The sequence below is a fragment of the Diadema antillarum genome, unplaced genomic scaffold (genome assembly GCF_040938485.1).
Source record: "Diadema antillarum isolate AM-2024a unplaced genomic scaffold, OU_Dant_1.0 seq00001041_RagTag, whole genome shotgun sequence".
NCBI lineage: Eukaryota > Metazoa > Echinodermata > Echinoidea > Diadematoida > Diadematidae > Diadema > Diadema antillarum.
In genome coordinates, this window is record NW_027271872.1 from 1,155,154 (window position 1) to 1,175,943 (window position 20,790).

Here is a 20,790-nt window from a genome sequence, read left to right on the forward strand (position 1 = left end):
ATTCGCCACAAGATGAATTCGAGCATTTCCACATTGTTAAAGATACATGTATAAACACCCAGACTTTGAGACCATCAGACAGTGGTCACAGAGAAATTTGACTTATGCCTGCTGAGCCTATTACTGGAACATGTTTTTCCTTTCTTTTTTTTTTGAGAATGATAATGCGCATACACTCTCTTACACTGTTTGCACAATAGGAGATTCTGGTGTTTACTGTTTTACTTTTTTACAACGATATATATATCCACTTATAACTGCACTGGTTGGTCATTGCAAATGTTATTGAGAAAATTTTATATCCACCACTCACACTTTGTGATTTTTTTCAGTGAAAACATTACATGTTCACATGTTGCCTTTGCAGCAGGCATACTCACGACTAAATAAAATATTTACAGATATTCATGTGTGTAAATATATAATTAGGATTTGAATATCTACAAGGACCACACTTGTGTCAACGTGTCACCGACATTTCTGGTTTAACTCTCGAAGAAAATATACACCATCGATAGCTTGTCATTCTCCTTTCTTGATTCTGATAAATATTCCAGGTCTAACGCTTGGCAAAAAATATAATCTTGTCCATGACAGCAACATACAAGCAAGGACATAATCCCCTTGTTACTGGCACAAGTTGTTATCAAGTACTTATTAAGTCAAACAAGAATATTATCATTGCATTCTTTTCAATACCTCCATAACATATACAAGTATATTTACTAACCACCCTGTTTAATTCACCCTAAAATGGAGCTTGATATGCTTTGTTCAAAGTGTTTCCTCAAAGGTTCAAAGAAATTCTGCAGTTCGAATGAGGAAACGCTGCTTGTGGGAGATAAATGCATGAAGTTTCTATGATTCCTTTACATTTTTATTTTTGATATTGCCCTCTTACAATGTTGCATACGCTCTGGACATGAACATGCTCGCTCATAGATGGGCTGCATCTCAGAAAGATACGTTGCTATGACAACCCCAAGACACCATGGCAACGAGCTCTTGGGTTCTCCCAGGGTCTTCAAATGGCAAACAAGCAATATCCTCTTTCTTGCCGGATAACTCTCATAATATCCACAACTCGCATCTGTCTCGGGAGCGCCGCATTCACAGAATTTGTAGTTTTGACCCTGGGTTTTCTCGTCGCCACCATCTTCCAGAGCTAGTAAAGTAGAGAGTCTCCTTTAAGAGTCTTCCAGTCTCCACAGCGGTTCCTTCAGTTGTCACTTATATGCACCATCATCATCCCCTGATGCCCACGCTCAAGCCATATCTAGTTCTTTATGTCAGCGAGGCACAGGTAATAATCAGTGGTGTGCCCTGTCACTTTTATAGAGCCGTTGACGTCTCTTCGTAACCCGAGGCTCCCCTGGACGTGGTTTCGGCGCCGCCGTCTCCCTCGTCCGCGCTCTCACCCATCTTCTTCTTGACGATATTGCGCTTCCAGGTCGGCATGGAGCGCAGCTTCTGCTCCCGCTCCTGCTGCTCCTTGTCCACGGCCGCCTCGGTCTCCTCCACCTTCTTCTTCTCCTTCTCCTCCATCAGCTTCCGTTTCCATGGCGGCACTCCCTGCCACTTGGCCTCCTCCGCCTCCTGCTTTCTTCTCTCCTCTTCTTGCTTGGCCTGCAGAGAGGAGAAACGATAACAAAAAGAAAGAAATTCAAGAATAGATTAGTTACCCAGCTAGATGGATAGATGGATGAATTAGGTAGTTGATAAATATATGGGCTGGAATTAACTCAGTCTGATATGGAAAAGTTGATGTATACAGATATATCAGGTAAAATTGATTTCCTAAAGGCATTATTGACTACTAGATCCCATGTCATTTGACAAACATACCGCAGGTTGTTAACTTAGAGCCCAATGTGATATGATCTTAGTAGATCATCTGTATATATATGTAACTGATCAAAAATTACAATTTATCATGGTCTTTAAGTTGGATAATCGTGTAGACCACCTCTAATTGAGCAAAGTTGTGAATTTCTGACACGGTGGAAAACGTACCACTGCCTCCTTCATCTTCTTGTCCACCATGGCTTTCTTCCACGCCGGCATGGAGTCATAACCCTCCGGCAGCTGAAGCGCCGCCGCTGCTGGTAGTCCCGCCGGTTCTGGTGCCGAGACCTTTCTTGTCCTCTCTGTCACGGGCGACTTTGGGCTGGGCTGGACGGGCATCGAGATCCTCTTGTTGTAATCTGGTCTCTGCGGCGATGACGCAGCCGGTGCCTTTTGGGGAGGTGATGGCGGTGATGCTGCCTTGTTGGGCGGTGGCGGTGGCACCATTGACGGTGCTGCTGCGACGCCATCATTGGCTTTGCCTGGCTTGGGCATGACCGATGGTGTCGGCCTTGGTGACTTTGGCGCCGTGGGTGGTGGAGGGGCGTTGTTGGCACCCGTTGGAGACAGGCGGTACCCGTTTGACTGGGTGGAGTTGTTGCCGTTTTGGTGCTTTGGTGGTGATGATGGCCGCGGTGCCGTCGCTGCATCTCCATTCATAGTTTTGGTCTTGGTTGGCTTCAGCTGGAATGTGGTTATGCCACTGCTGCTGTCTGTCTCATCTGCATGGCATCATATCAACAAAAATAGAGAGCACATTAACACCTGTCCCTATTATCCTGATACACTCATCCTATCTTTCTCACTCTGTGACATAACTATATTCCACTCCAAATCATCATGAAATTAATACAAACTAAACTTATTGAGCTGTGTCTTCTGTTTCACAATGTCTGTGATAGCAGCTAGTGCAGTCAGGAAAAATAATATTTTTAAGGCCATTTTAATGTGAACCTCACCCTTTATCCTTTCATTAATGTTTACAATTCCTACAGAACACATCAAGCTTCATGTACTTGTCTACCCATCACTAGTGATATCAACCAAACTAAATCTATAGAAAATTATATGATGCTGATGTACACACTACCCACATTAATGTAGAGCAACACAGAACAGGGGCCAAGGAATGTTTTAGAGGATGAGGGGGTAGGGGTGTAAGGGTCTCTTGGAGTTGGATTTTGTGAATTTTTGAATTTTTTTGCCTGTTTTTTTTTATTTTTTAAAGAGCCAAAATGTGGTTCCTCAGCCCCTGCAGAGTAAGTGTGAAATAGGCTTAATATTGTTACTACTACAGTGCACTCCCGTTATAACGAACACGGTTATAACGAAATTTCGTTATAACGAAGTAAAACTTCTGGTCCCAAAATTATCGCCATTGAAGTCTGTGGTACAAAATTCGCTTATAACGAACACGGTTATAGCGAAATTTCCGTTATAACGAAATCTTTTCTGAGCACCACTGACAAAGAAAAACAAAAGAAATGTGCTCCGTTATAACGAAATGCGAATCGCTTCCGAAAATACGTAGCGGAATAAGCATTTATAGCGTCTGTGCATGGGCGAACGCTTCACATCACTGTGTACGTATTCGCTCCTTGTGTCCTGCACAGTTTCCGAGGGGGACTTGCATTATTGTAATACAGCAATCTGAAATTAAACAAGGTTTGTTTTATTGTTCCGAAGGTACTTTATTACAAAACACACAGATTCTTATACACCTAAATGTCCGTTGGTTCGGAAATGAAATAGGGTTTGTTATTACGAACATTTTGGCGTTATTCAAACAGTTCGTTATTACTAAAGTTCATTAAACCGACAATGAGATATGGTTCTTATAACGACGGTTCGTTAGTCAGGAAATGATAGGAATTCTAGACTTTCGTTAATCGGAACATTAAAAAAAGTTTCGTTAATCCAAAGGTGAAAAAGGTGTGTCCACTAACAAAACTTGGGAATTGCAAACTTCATAATCGTCTTAAGATAACTGAACCTACGAAATAACTAACCTTTCGCATTTTTTTTTTTTTTTTTGGGGGGGGGGATTTACAAACCTTCTTCGGAATAACAAACCTTATTTCATTGTCGGATTAAAAAACCTTCAGAACAGTGAATCATTCTAATTTTTTCATTTACAAACCTTCGGAATGACGAAACTCATTTCATTTTCCAATCAACGAGCCTTCGGAAAACGAACAATATATTTATATCTAAATTATGAACTTTCTGAATAACGAATCGTCGGAAAAGCGAAGCTTCAAAATAATGAACAAACCTTTGGATTCCGGGAATGGCGAAACTTTGGAACAAAGAGTCTTTCGGAGTAACGAACTTAAGTAAGAAAATACTCTTTGGAATAGATCTGTAACGGAATCCTTAACTATCATTTTCTATACGACTTATTGTGTGACAAAAACCAACTTTATGCTGTTTTTTAAATGTAACATCCAAACGAAATTAAAAAGGTACCATCCCATTTCACATAGCTATCCAGAGTATGATGAGTATTCAACAAACATAATATGACATATTCATGGGTGGTTACCTTGTTTTTGTTATATATTGTATTTGTTCGGTTATAACGAAATTTCGTTATAACGAAAGAAAACGGCCGGTCCCGAGCATTTCGTTATAACGGGAGTGCACTGTAACAGTCATTGGTAATTTGTCACATGAACACACAATAATAAATTTCACATTCCTTCATTAATGTCTCTCTCAAGGTAAAAAAAAAAAAAAAATGGCTGCCTGGCACATTGCCATGGCAACGTACCCTTTACATCCACCTGGGGTGCAGCTTTGCTCTGTTTGGGAGTGGGGCGGAGTCTTCCCGTGAAGTTCTGGAGTTCTGCCATAAGGTTATCCATGGGGGCTTCGGACGTCGACTTCTTCTTCTCTGATGTATAGAACAGGAAAAGGCAATGTTGTTACAATTTCTCGTCCCCCCGCCAACGAACACACATCGAGGGGTTGTCTCCAACTCTCACAAGTTTCAATATGTGACCGTGCACCTCAAAAAGAACATAAAGTCGCACACACTGATTTTGCGTGAGGACTGTAAATAAGTGAAATGGGTCAACCTAGCCGAACTTGACTTTTTCATATTTTCTGAAAGAGCGGGTCTTCTTTTACATTATGCTAAAATTTGGTATCATAAAACGGGCAGGAAAGTGTGTGTTTTTAGCAGTTTATCTCGAACATTTTTGGTAGAATAGTGTGATTAGGTGTGTCTTTGGAATCCCTTTTTCATTTCTGAAATACCTTGTCCACACTCTTCACTTTCAACTCTAATAACTTTTGAAAGGATAGTGCTACTGCTTGAAAGTTGGCATTAATTATGGACAGAATGTGTTAATGAGGCATGCTTAATTTCAGTTTAATCTGATAATCCCTTCATTGTTGTTACTCTGGTGGTTTACTTCCTGTTTTATGTGCCATTCATCGCACAGCCAGCACGGTTTGGTAAAGATTAAGCGCTTGAATAGACACTGTACTTCAGAGCCTCTTTTCTCAGTTCACACTTTTCCTGAGTTTGTGCTTTCTTTCCAATAGTTAGATAGGTTAGGAGAGTCCATTTGATTTGAGTTATACATCATTTTAAAGTTTAAAGTCTGTTCTTTCAGAATATGGTCTTAACTAAAAATTCATGTCTGGCGACTTTTTGTTTGTTTTGAGGTGCAGGGTCACATATGAGGATGTGTTTATGTTTCGATCCACAAGATGAGATTCAAGCTAGTCTAGAGAAGCCACACCTCAAAATGTGTGCAGGATTAAAATTGTATGTGCTGGCAATAATGAATGCAGGCTCTATTGCATTGGAAGCCCAGCATGGATGAAAAGCATGTGCTACATCTGTTGCATAAAACTGGTCACTTTATGATTAATGGTAACTCTGCAATAAATGGCAATTACCATAGAAACAACTATTTTAAAGCTAAGAAATCAATGAAGGCAAAACCACTAATTGCAGAGTTAACACTGATTTTAGAGTTGCTATAGTTTTATGCAAAGGGGCCTAAAACTGTAGAACATTTGAAAGTTGGCCACATATACTGCTCTTTCTAATGATATCATTTGTAAACACATTAGTGCAAAATGTAAGCAAATAAACTTGACTCCTCCCATTAGTGTATTGAGAAAAGCACATAGAACTGCACATATCATTTTCTCTCCTTTTTTAAAAAAGAAATGGTAGTTACTGTTTGATTGGAAAAGTGTAAATATCAATGTTAACCTGTTTTCTTCAAGATTCTAAAATGTCTGTAGATTTTGAGCCTCCCATGTGAATGAACAGAAAAAAGTTTGAAACAACATGCTTTTGGTCTGACACAAATTCAAAGTGGTTTCTATTCTAGCAAATTTCATACAGAATTACAAATAGGATTTTTGCTCATTCCATACTAATGGTAAAGAAATACAATATAGTTTTTGCTGTTTGACCCTATACACTCATAATGTGATTTTCAACCCATATGTGTATCATTTCTAAGGTTGTCAGGAAATAATTTGTACATGAACAGGTGTCACTGTTTAAAAAGATAGCACTCCAAATTCATCTGCATTGTTACACTGTGGATAGAACGATACTGTGAGGAAATTGATAAAAGTAAAAAACAAACAAACCCCAAAACAAAAAAGAAACAAAACAAAACCCAGCCCTCCAAATTCATCAACATTATGTTACACTGTGGATGGAATCATACAGTGTGGAAATTGATGAAAATTCATGATTATCGAGGGAGATACAAGAAAAAGAAGATCAACTTAATAGTAAACATGTCATTCCTGTGTGTGTGAAGGACAAGAGGGGGCAGTATGTAATTAATATCCAGCTGTGCGGAGCTGGTGTTTTGTCTCCTGATTCACGGCAACTTCCTTCCACCTTTAATGACATCTCAAAATAATTTAGGTAAACAGATCTAAATATAGCCAAGAACTCGGGTCTTTACGCCGACAGTGGGACATAGCATTGATTCGGCATCAGGCAGACCAACATGCGTGTATCATCATTTACTGTGAAGAAAATATATTTTGTATTTCATAAAAATTCAGTATCTTTCCATCCATTATTTGCATTTCTTTTAAAATCAAAGTGTCAAAACTGTTTCTTTTTTTAATTACATTCATCAATGGTAAGCAAGTCAATGAAGAGACTTTTCTTCGTGTTCAAGACTCGCAGCAAATCTGCTTCGTAATTGTTGTACATCAAAGCACGAGATTTCTTTGACAAACATTATTTGTGTTCCTGCAAAAGTATCCCAATATGTATAAACTGACTGGAAAGAGTAATGCAGCTTTATATGTCAAGGGTATACTACCAGTCTGTTATCACCAAAGCAAACAGAACCCGAACATATTGCTTCTTTTTGTGTGTGTGTGATAGAACAGGGAGTGGATATCCATACCGCAGCAAACTACTCACCGAGGAAAAAAATACATTCAGTGAATTCTATTTACAACATTGATTTAAAGCATTTTTATATCAATGCAACACATATGTTTCCTCTTTATCTTGGGTACCGGTAAGGGTTGGGAGTAGGAATTTAAACAAATCTGCAACTGATGTCTTATTTCCGAAATACTATGATAAAGGTATCCGTGTCAATAAGTGGAAAATTATAATTTAATTATGTAACATAGGGCCTACATGAGAAATAACACAAAACTGAGTCAAGGATAAAAATGAACACTTGAAAGTGAGGAAACAGCATCATTGATGTTATAGACTCACCATTTGCGTATACACATACTTTTTGTCTTCAAACAAAATAAGATAGCAATCTTTTTGTCACAACTTTCAAAACCTACAAAAAAAAGCACAGTTGGATCTACTAAAAAAGTGGATACAGTTGGCATGGCAACTGGAGTTAATAGTCACTCACCTTTGGATGTTGCTTTCAGCTGGACTGAAGCAATGCCATCAAGCAAACCACCTCCTCCTCCTCCTCCTCCCATTGGTCTGCCGGTAGCTGGTGGAGGGGGTGGTGGTGGTGCATTTGGCGCTGGTGGAGGAGGGGGCACCATGGGTCCCATTCCTGGAGGAGGGGGTATATGTCCTCCTGCCATGGGGACTGGTGGAGGGGGTGGAGGCACCATGACTCCAGGCATAGGTGGGGGAGGAGGGGGCGCAAAACCTGCTGATGATCCGCCCAAGCCGGCAGTTAGGTGTGGTGGTTTAGGAGCGCTAGGCACTGGAGGGGGCTGAGGTGGTGGGGGTGGGGCAACACACGGCGGTGGCGGAACGTCTTCGGGGACTAGGACCTGGCTTCGGGGGCGAGCTGTTGCCCCTGGAATTTGCATGAAGATGTTGCCCGAGTTGGAGCCTGGTGGCGGGGGTGGTACTGGTGGTGGTGCATGGCACGGAGGTGGTGGCACATTGGATGGCATTGCCGGTCGGACGCCGGGTGTTCCATTTTGTGGTAGAGGAGGTGGGGGTGGTGGTGCTTGCATGGGAGGGGGAGGTACAGGTACATCCTGTATAGATCCATAGGTGTGGTCTGCAACACTACCGTATGCCATGTCCTGATAAAACCGGCCATTAATGACTGTGTCGTCATAAACCGACCCGCCGTATGGGTTGAGGACGTGGTACTCCTCACTTCGAGTTCTCACCATGCGCATATCCACGGCATTCCCGTAGGACTTTCTGGACACTGAAGTGTTCTCAATCATGGTCAGGCGAGTGTTTGGGTCTCTGGCAGGGGCAGGGGGTCTGCGTTTGACCGAGGGGTCTCCGACTCCCCGATTAATGTACTCACTCTCTGTCACCCCAACAGCTGGGCCTTGTTCTCGTTCACTCGCTGCTTCCTGTTCCTTCAGCTGCGCAATGCGCTCGGCGATCCTCGACTTGGACGGTGGCGAGGCTTGGGGGCGACCATCGCTTTTGGCTTTGTCATCACTCACAGTGTCTAGTGAAATGAGCTTCTTTCTCGGCGGTGAAGTGGCAGCTCTGGGCCGGGGCTCCTCCTTTGTCTGGTCTTCCTGCTGCTTGAAGCGAGCTCGGATGGCAGCGATATTTTCCTTGGCATTGCCGGCAATCTCCGCCATGGGGGGTGGTGGGGGGAAGTCGGCATCCTCGTCGGGGCAGAAGCGAATTTCCTGGTGATCGACGGGGGGTGGAGGGGGCAGCGTGGGATCCGCAGCGTCATCTTCCGGCCCAGCCCCTGCCTTAACACGCCCCGCCCCCATCTCATTCTCATTGCCATCCAACTTGAGCGACTGCTTGAGCTTAGGAGGCGCATCCTTCATGCTAACGTACCCAATGTCCGCAAACTCATCATCCTCGCTCCTCTTCGATGTCTTCCCCACTCCGTTGCTGATGACCGGGGGTGGGGGAGGGGGCGGCGTCGTCGCCACACCGCTGTCACTTTCATGGAACACCTCATCCTCAGTGGTCGAGTTGCTGAGCTTGCCGGGGCTCGGGGGTTGACTGGTGTCGTAGGCGGAGTCAACCGCCGAGTCGGATTTATGGATGCCGTTGGTGAGAGGGGGTGGGGGAGGCAGTGGTGGCTCGGGGACAGCACTGGTGATAAAGACAAGGAAAGATCAGAAAACAAAACATGAACAGGAATTCTCCCAAACCTTGGTTATGTGAATATTGCTTTTGTGTATAACATATGCACACTTTCAATTTTATCAAGAACGTGACGGAAAAAATGGAGCTGCCAGAAACATCATAGTATCCATCCAAGAAAAACTTAACCTAACAGGAACCGCCACAAATTATTCTGGACTCTATATAGGTTCAAGAAGACTCCAGTATCGCTCCTTTTTGACAGCAAACTGACATGAAAAGACAAAGGTCATATCTCCCTCTTTTCAGCACATCACAGAGTTGAGGGATATAAACTGCAAAAGGTCGGCAGTAAAACATGCATTCTTACTATCAGACTTCTGTTAGGATCAAGCAGTTACAGGCTCTGTTCAACAGAGGAGACCAACACTGCAACATATCACAAGAATTTGTGAAACATGACAAAAATAAAAGCTGAGAAGTGAACCCTCTAATGATATTACCTAAAAATCTACATCAGGTACTCCCCTCTGTTTGAACAAAGAAGCTATTAAAGTGAATCTCAAAAACTAAGATCGACTTAAGATTACGCATAAGGCTGTGCCTGTCTTCAATGAAGCTCTAACTTTCAAATGAAAACAAGAATGTTACAGACTTCTTCATGCAGCCATTACTATTCAAAATAAAATGAATTGACAAAACAATTTTCAGTACATTTTGACAACAATTTAAAATGAATTCTGAAAGGCTGATAAAACTGTACAGGGAAACCACTGGCATACCATAAATTTGAGTCGATCTTAACTTTTAAGATCTACATAGATTCTTTGTGAAAGCACCCCCCTGATCACACAGCTGAGTAGAGTATATCATTATCATAATGTTCTAACTTCCTTTAAAGCCCTATCAAAAAGTAATCCCCTCGACCTGTCCTTCTTGAACCAACAATCAAAAGGTCAAGTCTCTTGGCTCCAGACAGAACCAAAACTAATCAAGGCATATCCCTATTACTATACATCCATCCTGTTCACTGACGTCACACACCAGTTAGAACTGAAAGCAATTAATTAATTTGCTGTTTGCCCCCGTGAAGCGATGACATCAGTAAAATGAGGAGCAATTTACCAGCTGAGATGATTATTTTCGTAACAGCATAAATGACATTACTCATACAGGGCCTTGTTGCACAAAAGTCGACATCAGACATACGTCAGAAAAATCAAACATAGGTCTCGGAATAATCAATTCTGATTGGCTGATACCTGAAACTCTGAAGAAAAAGTTTCACAATGGATTCTGATTGGCTGATACCTGAAACTCTGAGGAAAAAGTTTCACAATGAATTCTGATTGGTTGATACTTGAAACTCTTAAGGAAAAACTCTCACAATGAATTCTAATTGGTTGATATCTGAAAATCTGAGGAAAAAGTTTCACAATGATGTGTTGATGACGTTTGTCTATGCGTCATCATTATCTCTTAAAAGAGAGAAAAAGTTCTGGTGTCAGAAATATACCAGGCCTCAATTTAGGTAAAGCTAAAAGGGAAGACTCAAATGCCATTTATAACTCGTTGATGTTAGTGCGGTGATGAAGGTGAAGTGAATCATGGGAGGTGGTCATCCAGTCTGGATGCATCGATGCATCACAAAAAACAAGAGACACGTCACATGACCTAACCTTGTGACCGAGACTTTGGCTATTTCAGGACTTGAGCAGTTCCAAAAAGCTGCAGCACAGCAGTATAATGCTGGACTGACTGTTTTAGGACCACAAGACACAGAGTCAGCATGCGCCGATGCCAATTTGCCTCAACTCTACACTATTGGGTCTGGGAAAAGTAGACTACACACTGCTATGACTGTTTCGAGGCTGTTGCAATAAAGAAATGTCCATATAAGTACAATATGTACATCTGCTGATCTTATGCCAGCTGATGGCACAAGTCGAAAATATGAGAGGGGGAAACAAATAAAACCCACCATGTGAGTTGATTTTATGGTATCCGAAATTGAATACAAATATGACAAAAATTTTGGGCAACTCCTCAAATTTCTCATACACTGACTAGAGTGGTTTGGTGGATATCAAAAGTGGACTCTGACTCTTTTTGTTGCCAACTTCTTCAACATTTTCCTCCTCGCACAAAACTGATGAGATCCCAAGAAAACTACCCCCATCCCCACCACCCCCCAAAAAAAGACACCAAGAGAAGGATTTTACCATGCAGAATGAGTTAGTATACGTGACAGTGACAAGACCTAAGCATCTGATCTTGTGATCAAGGAAGCTGTGCAAGTTTGGCCAACTATTAAGGGTGACTTTATGAAATAGTGAGTATCAGTGAATCATATGACGAGGTGGCCCTATAGACAGAGGTCTACAAATAGCTGTCTGTGTCATGTGACCGGGTCATGTGACCCTGATGACACTCACTGTCTCTTTATGTCAGAAAAGCACCTAAAAGAAAAAGAAAAAAAAAGAGAAAAAAGGATACATTTTCTGATGACCTTGTTGGAAAATTCCCATTATCTTATGTGTAAAATACATCTCTGTGTAAAAATCTTGAGTAAGGATTATTACTACAAAATGATCTAGCTGTTTAGTTAAGTACCTGCCAACCCTTTCCATCAAGTATGAGATTCTCTAAGGGAGATGTAGGGATTTATTTTGCACTCTCAAGAAATATTCTCTATGAGAGATATTGTGCATTTACATATTTATTGGAGAATTGGATGAGGAAACAAAAAAAGCAATAATGTGTTAGAGACTGATAGACAGGTTAGAAGAGAGAGAAAAAGTATAGACAAACAGATTATATATTTACATATCTCTGTTGGGGCGACAAAAAAATATCAACTGTATAGGAGAGTGGGAAAACATGGCAGCCAAATCACTATAAAAAGTGGGATGCCTTTCCTACGACATGCAGTTATGGTTTCATTTTGGGGGGCAAGACAGCTAGGATTTGGACAGGACATTACTTCACTGACGATCTGACAATCAATCTAAAAAGTGATTTTCACCAAAATTTGAGATACGAGGTCTTGTCGCCCCAGTGATGCATACTACAGAGAAAGAAGCAGACAGGTGGACAGACAGATAGATAGATAGAAAGAAAGAGAGAAAGAAAGCTAGATAGATAGATACACAGACAGATAGATAGACAGATAGATAGATAGATAGATAGATATACAGATAGATGAGGGCTATGGGAATTTATATACACAATGCAGTCTTTATATTGATGAGACAAGAAGATATAAAAATAAATATACATAATGATAAATAGATAGATAGATAGATAGATAGATAGATAGATAGACAGATAGATTAGATAGATAGATAGATAGATAGACAGATAGATAGATAGATAGATAGATAGACAGATAGATAGATAAATAGATAGATAGATAGATAGAGGATAAAAAGGGGTGGGGGAGAAAGAGAGAAGGGGAAAGAGATGGAGGGAGGGAGACAAACTAAACGAGCTATAAATAGGGATGTGCATGACACAGAACATCAGCCTGCTCGATGTACTTCATGCAATACTCATTTCCTGGTGATTCTCCGCTTCCAATTTCCCTCCGTAAACGTGTTTCCTGCCCTCACATGGGGTTAACAGGTCAGCGAAGATGCCAGCTAGACCTCAAAAGCTACTACAGCAGTCGAAACTCTACCTTCATGGCTCACTGCAGAGTTTGAGTGACATCACTCGAACGGATATTACACAGACATAGAGCGCATTTCTATGACCCACGAGAATAACATTATAGTGGGACTACAGATTACTTACATATTTGGATCATAAGTACAACAGTGTCAAACTACCATTTTTGCATTTTGTTTCTTTGTACATTTATGTGTAGTAGCATCTGAAACATGCAAGTTTTAATTCCATCAAAATCAGACAGACTGGCCAAACCACTACTTTAGTACTCTTGTTTGGCAAAGTAAATGGGATTCAACATTTTCCCCCCAGAATGAAGTCTTTTGTATACAGTAACAGAGCAGAAACACACAATGTAGTTGCACATGTGGGAGCTTTATCATTTTTGACCATAAAGTATGTGGAAATTTCTTTAAAGCCATTTATATTGGGTTAGAGGAAGAAAAAATTCTAATAATCTTTTTTTGAACAAACGAGCAGGACATCAGCTCAAGTTTCATCCAGTTTTCATTTTCATGCCCTGTATTTTTTTGTTTTTTGTGACACGACACCAAAAAATATCATATCTGCAACTGAGATATGAAAACTTCAAATCAAATTTAGCCCAGTTCCTCGCCTCCACATGAAAAACTGAGAGTTGAGTGGCCGGCATGAAATTCAGCCCGACAACAACGGGAAATCAAGTGTTACGTTTACGCAGCTCCCTGGACCCACGCCACAAGCTGCGGTGGGAAGTGAAATGCCACATTGTCAGTGGACAAAGTATAGATGCCAATGGCTATTTATATTATCAAATTTGGAGCATTTCCCACGAAAGGATGGGAGGATTATCCTGCCTAATTTGGAAAGAAATAACACAATATCACATATCAGGTCTCCTACCCTTTGCTAGATTGGACAGTCGGTAAATTCCATGATCATATTTATATCTCAAGAATGTAATTCCCTTTTTTTTCACCAAATTATGCATACATGACAATATTGTGTTCTGTGTTTTATCCTCTTACACTTTTTTTCTTTCTTTTGTACTTACAGCTAACATAAAGGGTAAAATTTGATGGTCTCTATAGAATTCTCAACACAACTTAATTTCTGTTTCTTTGTGCAGACATGCTTCATATATTCATGTCATGTCTAATCATAGAATGTGGTTTGCATTCTTGTCCAAAATACATGTCTGCATCTTTTGTTCTAAACCTGATACTTGATCCCTGCTATACTCAAAATGGCTTGCTATCAAGAAATTTCATGCTCAGTCAAAAGATGAGTCTGATGACTAGTTAGATGACTAGCATGAGTTGTCATTTTGACTCTTTCCACAAGTACGTAGAATGGATATAAGTTTTTGAGTGTTTTATTGTTATTAATTGTACTACATGAAAAATTGACAACAGAAAAAAAAGAAAGAAAAAGAACCCCAAATATGTCATTCAAAGGAGGGAGAGAATTTGCGAAGAGAATCTATTAAAGCAGCATTTTTGTTTCAATCATTTTTGTTTAAATTCCACACAAGCTAAATCAGTGTCAATACCAATATAAAAATGGCCATTGTCAGGCTTGTGAAGGTGGATTACTTACCTCTGAAAAGTAAGAATAAATTAATGTGGCTGTATTAAGAAGATGAACTAAAAACGCTGCTGAAAACTGCTTTAATATCCAATAGTGGTAAGACAATGGAGTAAAAATTGAGTCACATGGGGCCTGAAATTTCTATCCTTTGATAGCAGACTCTTTGTCAGAGGCAAGAATGTATCAAAGGGATGGTACAGTTTCGGTTGAGATGGGGTTTGAGGTTTCCAACGCTTTTTGCTGATGATTTTTTGAGATAATGAGAAACATCTTATGAAAGATGAAAGAACATATAATTCTATGAGGCATTCAAAGTTTATTTGATGAAAATTGGTTTTGATATGGTTCAGAATTCCAAAACAAAGCAATCCTAAAAACAAGGTGTGACCCACCTTTCATTAGGATCGCTTTGTTTTACTTTGTTTCTGGATATCTCAGCCCAATTCATAACCTATTTTCATCAAATAAACTTAGAATTCCTCTTTAGTAGAATCATATGCTTTATTTAGCATTTCATAAAGTGGTTTCTAATAAGTAGTATCTCACAAGCACTGAATTCTCACCTCCACCAATACTACGCCATCCCTTTAAGAAGAGGATGATTTCACCGACAACCAAAGAAATTTTTCCTTACCTCATTCTTGTCTCCTCGTTCTTGGCGACATCCATTAGCATCTGCTGCACGCTCTGGGCTTCGTCGTGATCGTTCAGCGCATTCTGGAACTGTGGGCGGGAAGACGGAGAAAGGGAGAGGGGGACGAGAAAACCGTTAAAAGCTGTGGAACATAGGAACACCACTGACTCATGATACCACTGGTAGAGAATGAGCAAGGGCATGGAGGGTATTTAGCTTTATGAAAGGGAAAGTAAACTACTGGTTCAAGGGGTACATAAAGAGTTCAAAGCCAGCAGGTTTTCATGGAGTGGGAGAAAACAAAATAAAAAGGCATCTTAGGTTTAACCTCTTCCCTCGGTCCTGAATAGGAGCATTTCTGGGTTCCCTCTTCTTTGGGTCTGTCTGAACTTTTTAGATTTGGAGAAACTTGAGGATAGGCGGGGAATTATTTCGCAGTGTCCTCCGGGGAACGCTTGTAAGTCTGGGGGTAAGAAGAGACGTCTTTGGGAGCTCCACGATCCCAGACAAATTGGGCCAGGGAATTCTGTGAATAAAAGAGGATTTTGGAGCACAATGGGGAAAGTTTTGGGGTGAGACACAAGAAAGGGACTGAATGGTTATGTACAAGGTTGTCTTTGAGTGTGTGAAGGAGACAAGAAAAGTAAAGAGAGGGTGAAAAATATGTCACTTGAGAACCAGAAGGGGTGTTATCGTGTTAAAAAATTTGAGCGTAAATAAACACGAAACAATGAAATAAAAAGTTTATCTAATCAAAGGTGGGTAGATTTATAAGTTTTGTTCAAAATATAGGGTAAAATAGCACCCTTGCAGATTTAATTTGTTTACATTTTACTGAAAATAAAAATGATTCAAAATTTACACCATAATGTAGAAGAGATCAAGCTCTACAACATGATACCAATAACGCAATACTCCCCCCCCCAAAAAAAAATAAAAAAAAATAAAAAAAAAATAAATAAAAAAATAAAAATTGCGATAAAGCCCTTCTGGTTCTCAGCCAAATGTTAGAAGAGAGGAAAAGAGAGAGAAGGAGAGAGAGAGAAAAAAAAACAGGACAGGGAAATAACTTTAAACTCAAGCAAAGATATTGAAGCCTTATACTGGAATAAACAGGCTCTGTTGATTGATTTGATCTATAAGATAACAGATATGCAACGAAAATTTTAAAAGACAAACACCTACCCCACCCCCAAAACCCAACAACAACAACAACAAAACACTGAAACAAAAACAAAACAAAAACTCTAGGGAAACCTCCAAGAGAGGAAACATTCCAGAAGGGAAACTGGCCTCATCAAAGTGGATTTACAAAGTCCCTGGATAAATCTGTACAGACAGACTCAAAACAATTATACAGACAGGAAAAAATATATATATTTTTAAATCACTACAAAAGAAATAAGATGGAATAGCATTAGAAGTACATTTGAGGACGAGAATAAATGAAAAAAAAGTAAAGGATGTCTTGATAGTTCAAAACACCTTTATCAGATAAGACTTGTGTCTAGTTCAGGAGAATGGAATGAAAAGGTCAAATGCTATCTCATAGCATGAACAATATCCTTGCTGGAAATATCCTAAAACAATATACTTTATGATTCATGGCCATTGAGATGAAATATACAGTGAGACCATTAAGTTATGTTACACTGGCACGCACAGCGCACAGGGTCTCTTCTTGCGGCTGCGTGTAGGTTCGTGCGACCTCGCATGGGTGTGTACAAATGCAGTTTGGCGCAAGATGCCCCCCCCCCCCCCCAAAAAAAGAGGCAAATATGAAATATTCACTTTTAATACACTGGAACTTGTATTAAAATGCTAGTCTGCATATGGATATGTCTTCTTATAATCAATACATAGCTCATGTTTCTTTTCTATTGAGCATGAATGAATGAGAACTTGGGTTGAATAGACAGTAGTAGAGATCAGAAAGAGCATTTTGATGAAAACATCTTAATACCCAAAAGACAGGAGGGAATCATCAGCTGAGAAGCAGAAGGGTGCTATTGTAGTCTAAGATTTGAGCATACATAGAAACAAAAAGATCAATTTTCACGAAATTAAAAGTTTACTGAATCAAACGTGGATAAACTTATTTGTTCCAAATATTGAGTGAAATGATTGGAAAGAATTATTCCAAATATTGAGTGAAATAGTGCCCTTGCTGTTTTGATTTTTAACATTCTATTGAAAATGAAAATAAATAAATATTGACATCATAATGAAGAAGAGATCAAGCTCTAGAACGTGATACCGATAAGTCCCTCCAAAAATTGCTATAACGCCCTTCTGGTTCCCAGCCAACAAAAATGAAAGTAAGAGATACATTCAGAGTAGGACAATATCCCCCACAGCAAAAGCACAGATGATTAGAACAAGGTGAAAGGAAATATATCCAGCGACAACAAGAAAGAGAGAGAGAGAGAGATATAGGAGAGTGCTATATCAGGACATCCTCCAAGTTCATGGACAGTGAAATAAAACGAGTGCAGCTTGACAAGTAGCAGAGTGCAATTTTATGGATGGGATGATTGAATCTCACTTTCAGACCTTTTGTTGGTTTATGGCAGTTATGACTTGGAAAGTGCACACGAGAGGTCAATGAGAGGAGAAAACTGCGAGCGCAAGAAAGGAGAACGGCAAAAATGAGAGTGAAGGAGAGATGGAAGGAGATGGGATCTCAAAGAGAAAGATAGAGAGATGGGGAGGGGGAGAGAGAGATGGGGAGAGGGGATAGGCAGGAAGACGGATAGAAAAAGGGAGATTTTGAGAGAATAGGGACTTGGGCATCGTGCCTGCTCTCGCAGAATTCACTGTGTATGTTATGTTTTATAAAATGTATTATCACTGTAATATGAAAAATCTGATTTGCTGTAAAGTGTATGGCCTGCTGATCAGATAAAGAGAGAAACTAGCTTTATCTTGTTTGCTAATGACTGAACTGGAACTCAAACTTCTTTGGGTAGCTCTCAATTGCAGAAAGACTTATGATGATTGTGAAAATAATGTGAATTCAAAAGCAGCATTAAAAAGTTCATCATTGGTATCATGTAAAGTCTGAAGGAGGTTAAATAGTTCTTTTGTCCCCCTCCTTTTCCAGGGGATGGGGTAAAGCTGAACAGGGATTAGACATCTGAATGACTCTAAACTCTGTAACCATAGCAACAGTGTCAAACAATGACTATATCTGTACATCAGATTCATCCTTGATAGCCAATACTGATGTTTACACATGGGCCATGCAGTTGACCTTAACCTTTTAAAAGATTACTTTGGTGAGTAATCAAGCCGCCCTACCAGCGGTGAGAGCCATTATTGAGATAAAGGAGACATATCGACAGTAAATATCTTTTTTTTAAAGAAAGAATCAATTCTTGGTATCACCAATACCTTGGGTGCCATGCGCAGAGCAGCATTTTAGATGCATTATGGAAAAGCTCGGGGGACAAACTTGCTCCAGTTTTGGCTGCATATGAACTCAGGTCAAGTTCTGTCTTTATCCAAGGGTATCTTTTTTTAATTCCTTCACTTTCCATCACATGACCAACAAATTGAAGCCTTGCAGTAGTGAACCATGATTCTAGTGACTGCAAATCAGTAAATTTTAGAAACTTTCAACTCTTTCAAATCTGAATAATAGCCCAGAAAAAAAAGGAGTAATAACGAAATAGCAGACAAATAACTCCATTGAAGCATATGGGAACTGCAACACACGGGAGACACCTGGAAACGACAATGGCACCAAGGAATCCCATAGTGCATCTGTGACGGGCTTTCAGAAGTTTTCAGCACATTGGCGATACAGAGAATTGGGCCAGTTTGCTGGAGAAGCAATATACACGGCAACTATAGGACGAATAATCTTCATATGGTTTGGTGTCCTGCACATCATCTTGGCATCGTAATGGTTTCATCCGATTTAGGTAGAGTGTCCTGTGCGTCACAGAGAAAATAAATAGGAGTGGGGGTACACACTCACCAGAAATAAAGGAATGAGGGCGAGTCTGAGGTTAGACCAAATTGGCAGCATTTGCTATTGATATCATCATATCGCCCACCAAAGAAGAAGGGCATGAATGTTATAAAAAGTCTGGAATTGGCACATCCCTTCTATGTTACAGATATAAAATGTTTCCTGGCTACTGTGGGCATTATTGAATAACCTACTAGCCAAATTTAAAAGGCTACAAGGGGAATTGTGCAACTGCTTTGACACAGCATTTGGGGGTAAACATTTAATATTTTCCCTTTCGTGCCAGTCAGTATCTATATCTAGTTTCTATGACATGCAGCTAAGTTTAAATGTGACCCGCTACAACAAAATGATCCTAAAGTCGGGCGAGGTCGATTATTTGAAAATTGCAAGACACAATTCCCTAATCTTTCTGCTTTAAATTGATATATAACACGTCTCATAAAAATAATCGGCTGCGGAGATATCGATGTTTAAAAGAGAGCATGTCAAGACGTCTGGGAAATCACTGTTTCGAGAAAAGCGCCCTAAAAGTTCTCCTTGCGACGCAATCACAATCAAGAGACACGCAAGTCAGTATTCACCTCCGGACAATAGAAGTTAAGCCCTAGCAACCCCCGAAATGCTCATTCAAACACAGCGTCGGCGGTCTCCTCACCGACCAATCAGTGACCAGGATGTCAGAAGAAGCGGCTAGGCATAGCGCAACCCGCCCCCACGCACCAGTCGACTGGGCAGTGTGCGAGCTTCACGCTTCGGTTAGCGGCAAGCAGCAAACTGACCAATAAGATCACTCTGGTCGTTGTTAGGGGCGGAGCCTATGTGTGGCACTCCATCCAAATGTTCGAACCAGTTTCTGCTTCGTTGAAACGCCAAAAAAACATGGCCCAGAAAAACGCTATTTTTTGATCTTTCCTTTCATCATCTTGCTTCAAAATTTCGACAGATGATAGAAGACATGTTAGACTCTAATAATATGTCAAATTCAGAAAATCGTAAGTTTTGACCAATTTTGATGCTGTAACTTCAAACTCGATTTTCACAGCTTCGACCATGCGCGACTTTAGGACCATTTTGTTGTAGCGGGTCACAAATGTTCTTTGACTCTTGCAAACACTCAGATGGATGGATAGCATGAAATCCAAATGCTGAGTTTGAATGTACAACGTTAGAAACTGATATAAATCCATTTTTAGCAACTTGAGATATTAGAGATTGAAGCTGGTGAAAAACAAGGAAAATAATAACTAAAAATGTGATGATTTTATTAATGACTTTAACAAACGTTGAAAATGGCATTTGCATGTTTTTGCATTCAAACTCTCAAAACCAAAAATGAGCAAGCAAAAAGAAAAATACTGATAATAAATCAAGCAGAAAGAGATGAAACCAAAGAAATGGAATTCAATCATGATTAAGAGTTGTAAAAAACATAGAGGTGCTGATTTTCACATCACTGCTTTTGACTGCAAAGGCACAATCAGGCTTTAAATCCTCAGTTTGAAAGAAAACTTTATCTTTGATCGGGACTGTTCGTGAATTTCTCTGAGTACGATGTTTTGTGTCCTGTCAAGGGATGTTAAC

At 40.1% G+C, this 20,790-nt stretch overlaps 1 protein-coding gene across 1 annotated transcript in view; it reads right to left on the minus strand.

The window, feature by feature from the left end:
* Positions 1-254: 254 nt before the first annotated feature.
* The window catches only part of LOC139742980 (unconventional myosin-XVI-like), a 215,402-nt gene continuing 194,866 nt past the window's right edge, over positions 255-20,790 (minus strand). Inside the window, exons 28-32 of the mRNA XM_071653486.1 lie at positions 15,231-15,319; positions 7,728-9,367; positions 4,619-4,741; positions 2,014-2,567; positions 255-1,626 (exon numbers count right to left, since the gene is read on the minus strand). Of these exons, the coding sequence (XP_071509587.1) occupies positions 1,333-1,626; positions 2,014-2,567; positions 4,619-4,741; positions 7,728-9,367; positions 15,231-15,319 (2,700 nt within the window). The 3' untranslated portion in view covers positions 255-1,332. The remainder of the gene's footprint in view (positions 1,627-2,013; positions 2,568-4,618; positions 4,742-7,727; positions 9,368-15,230; positions 15,320-20,790) is intronic.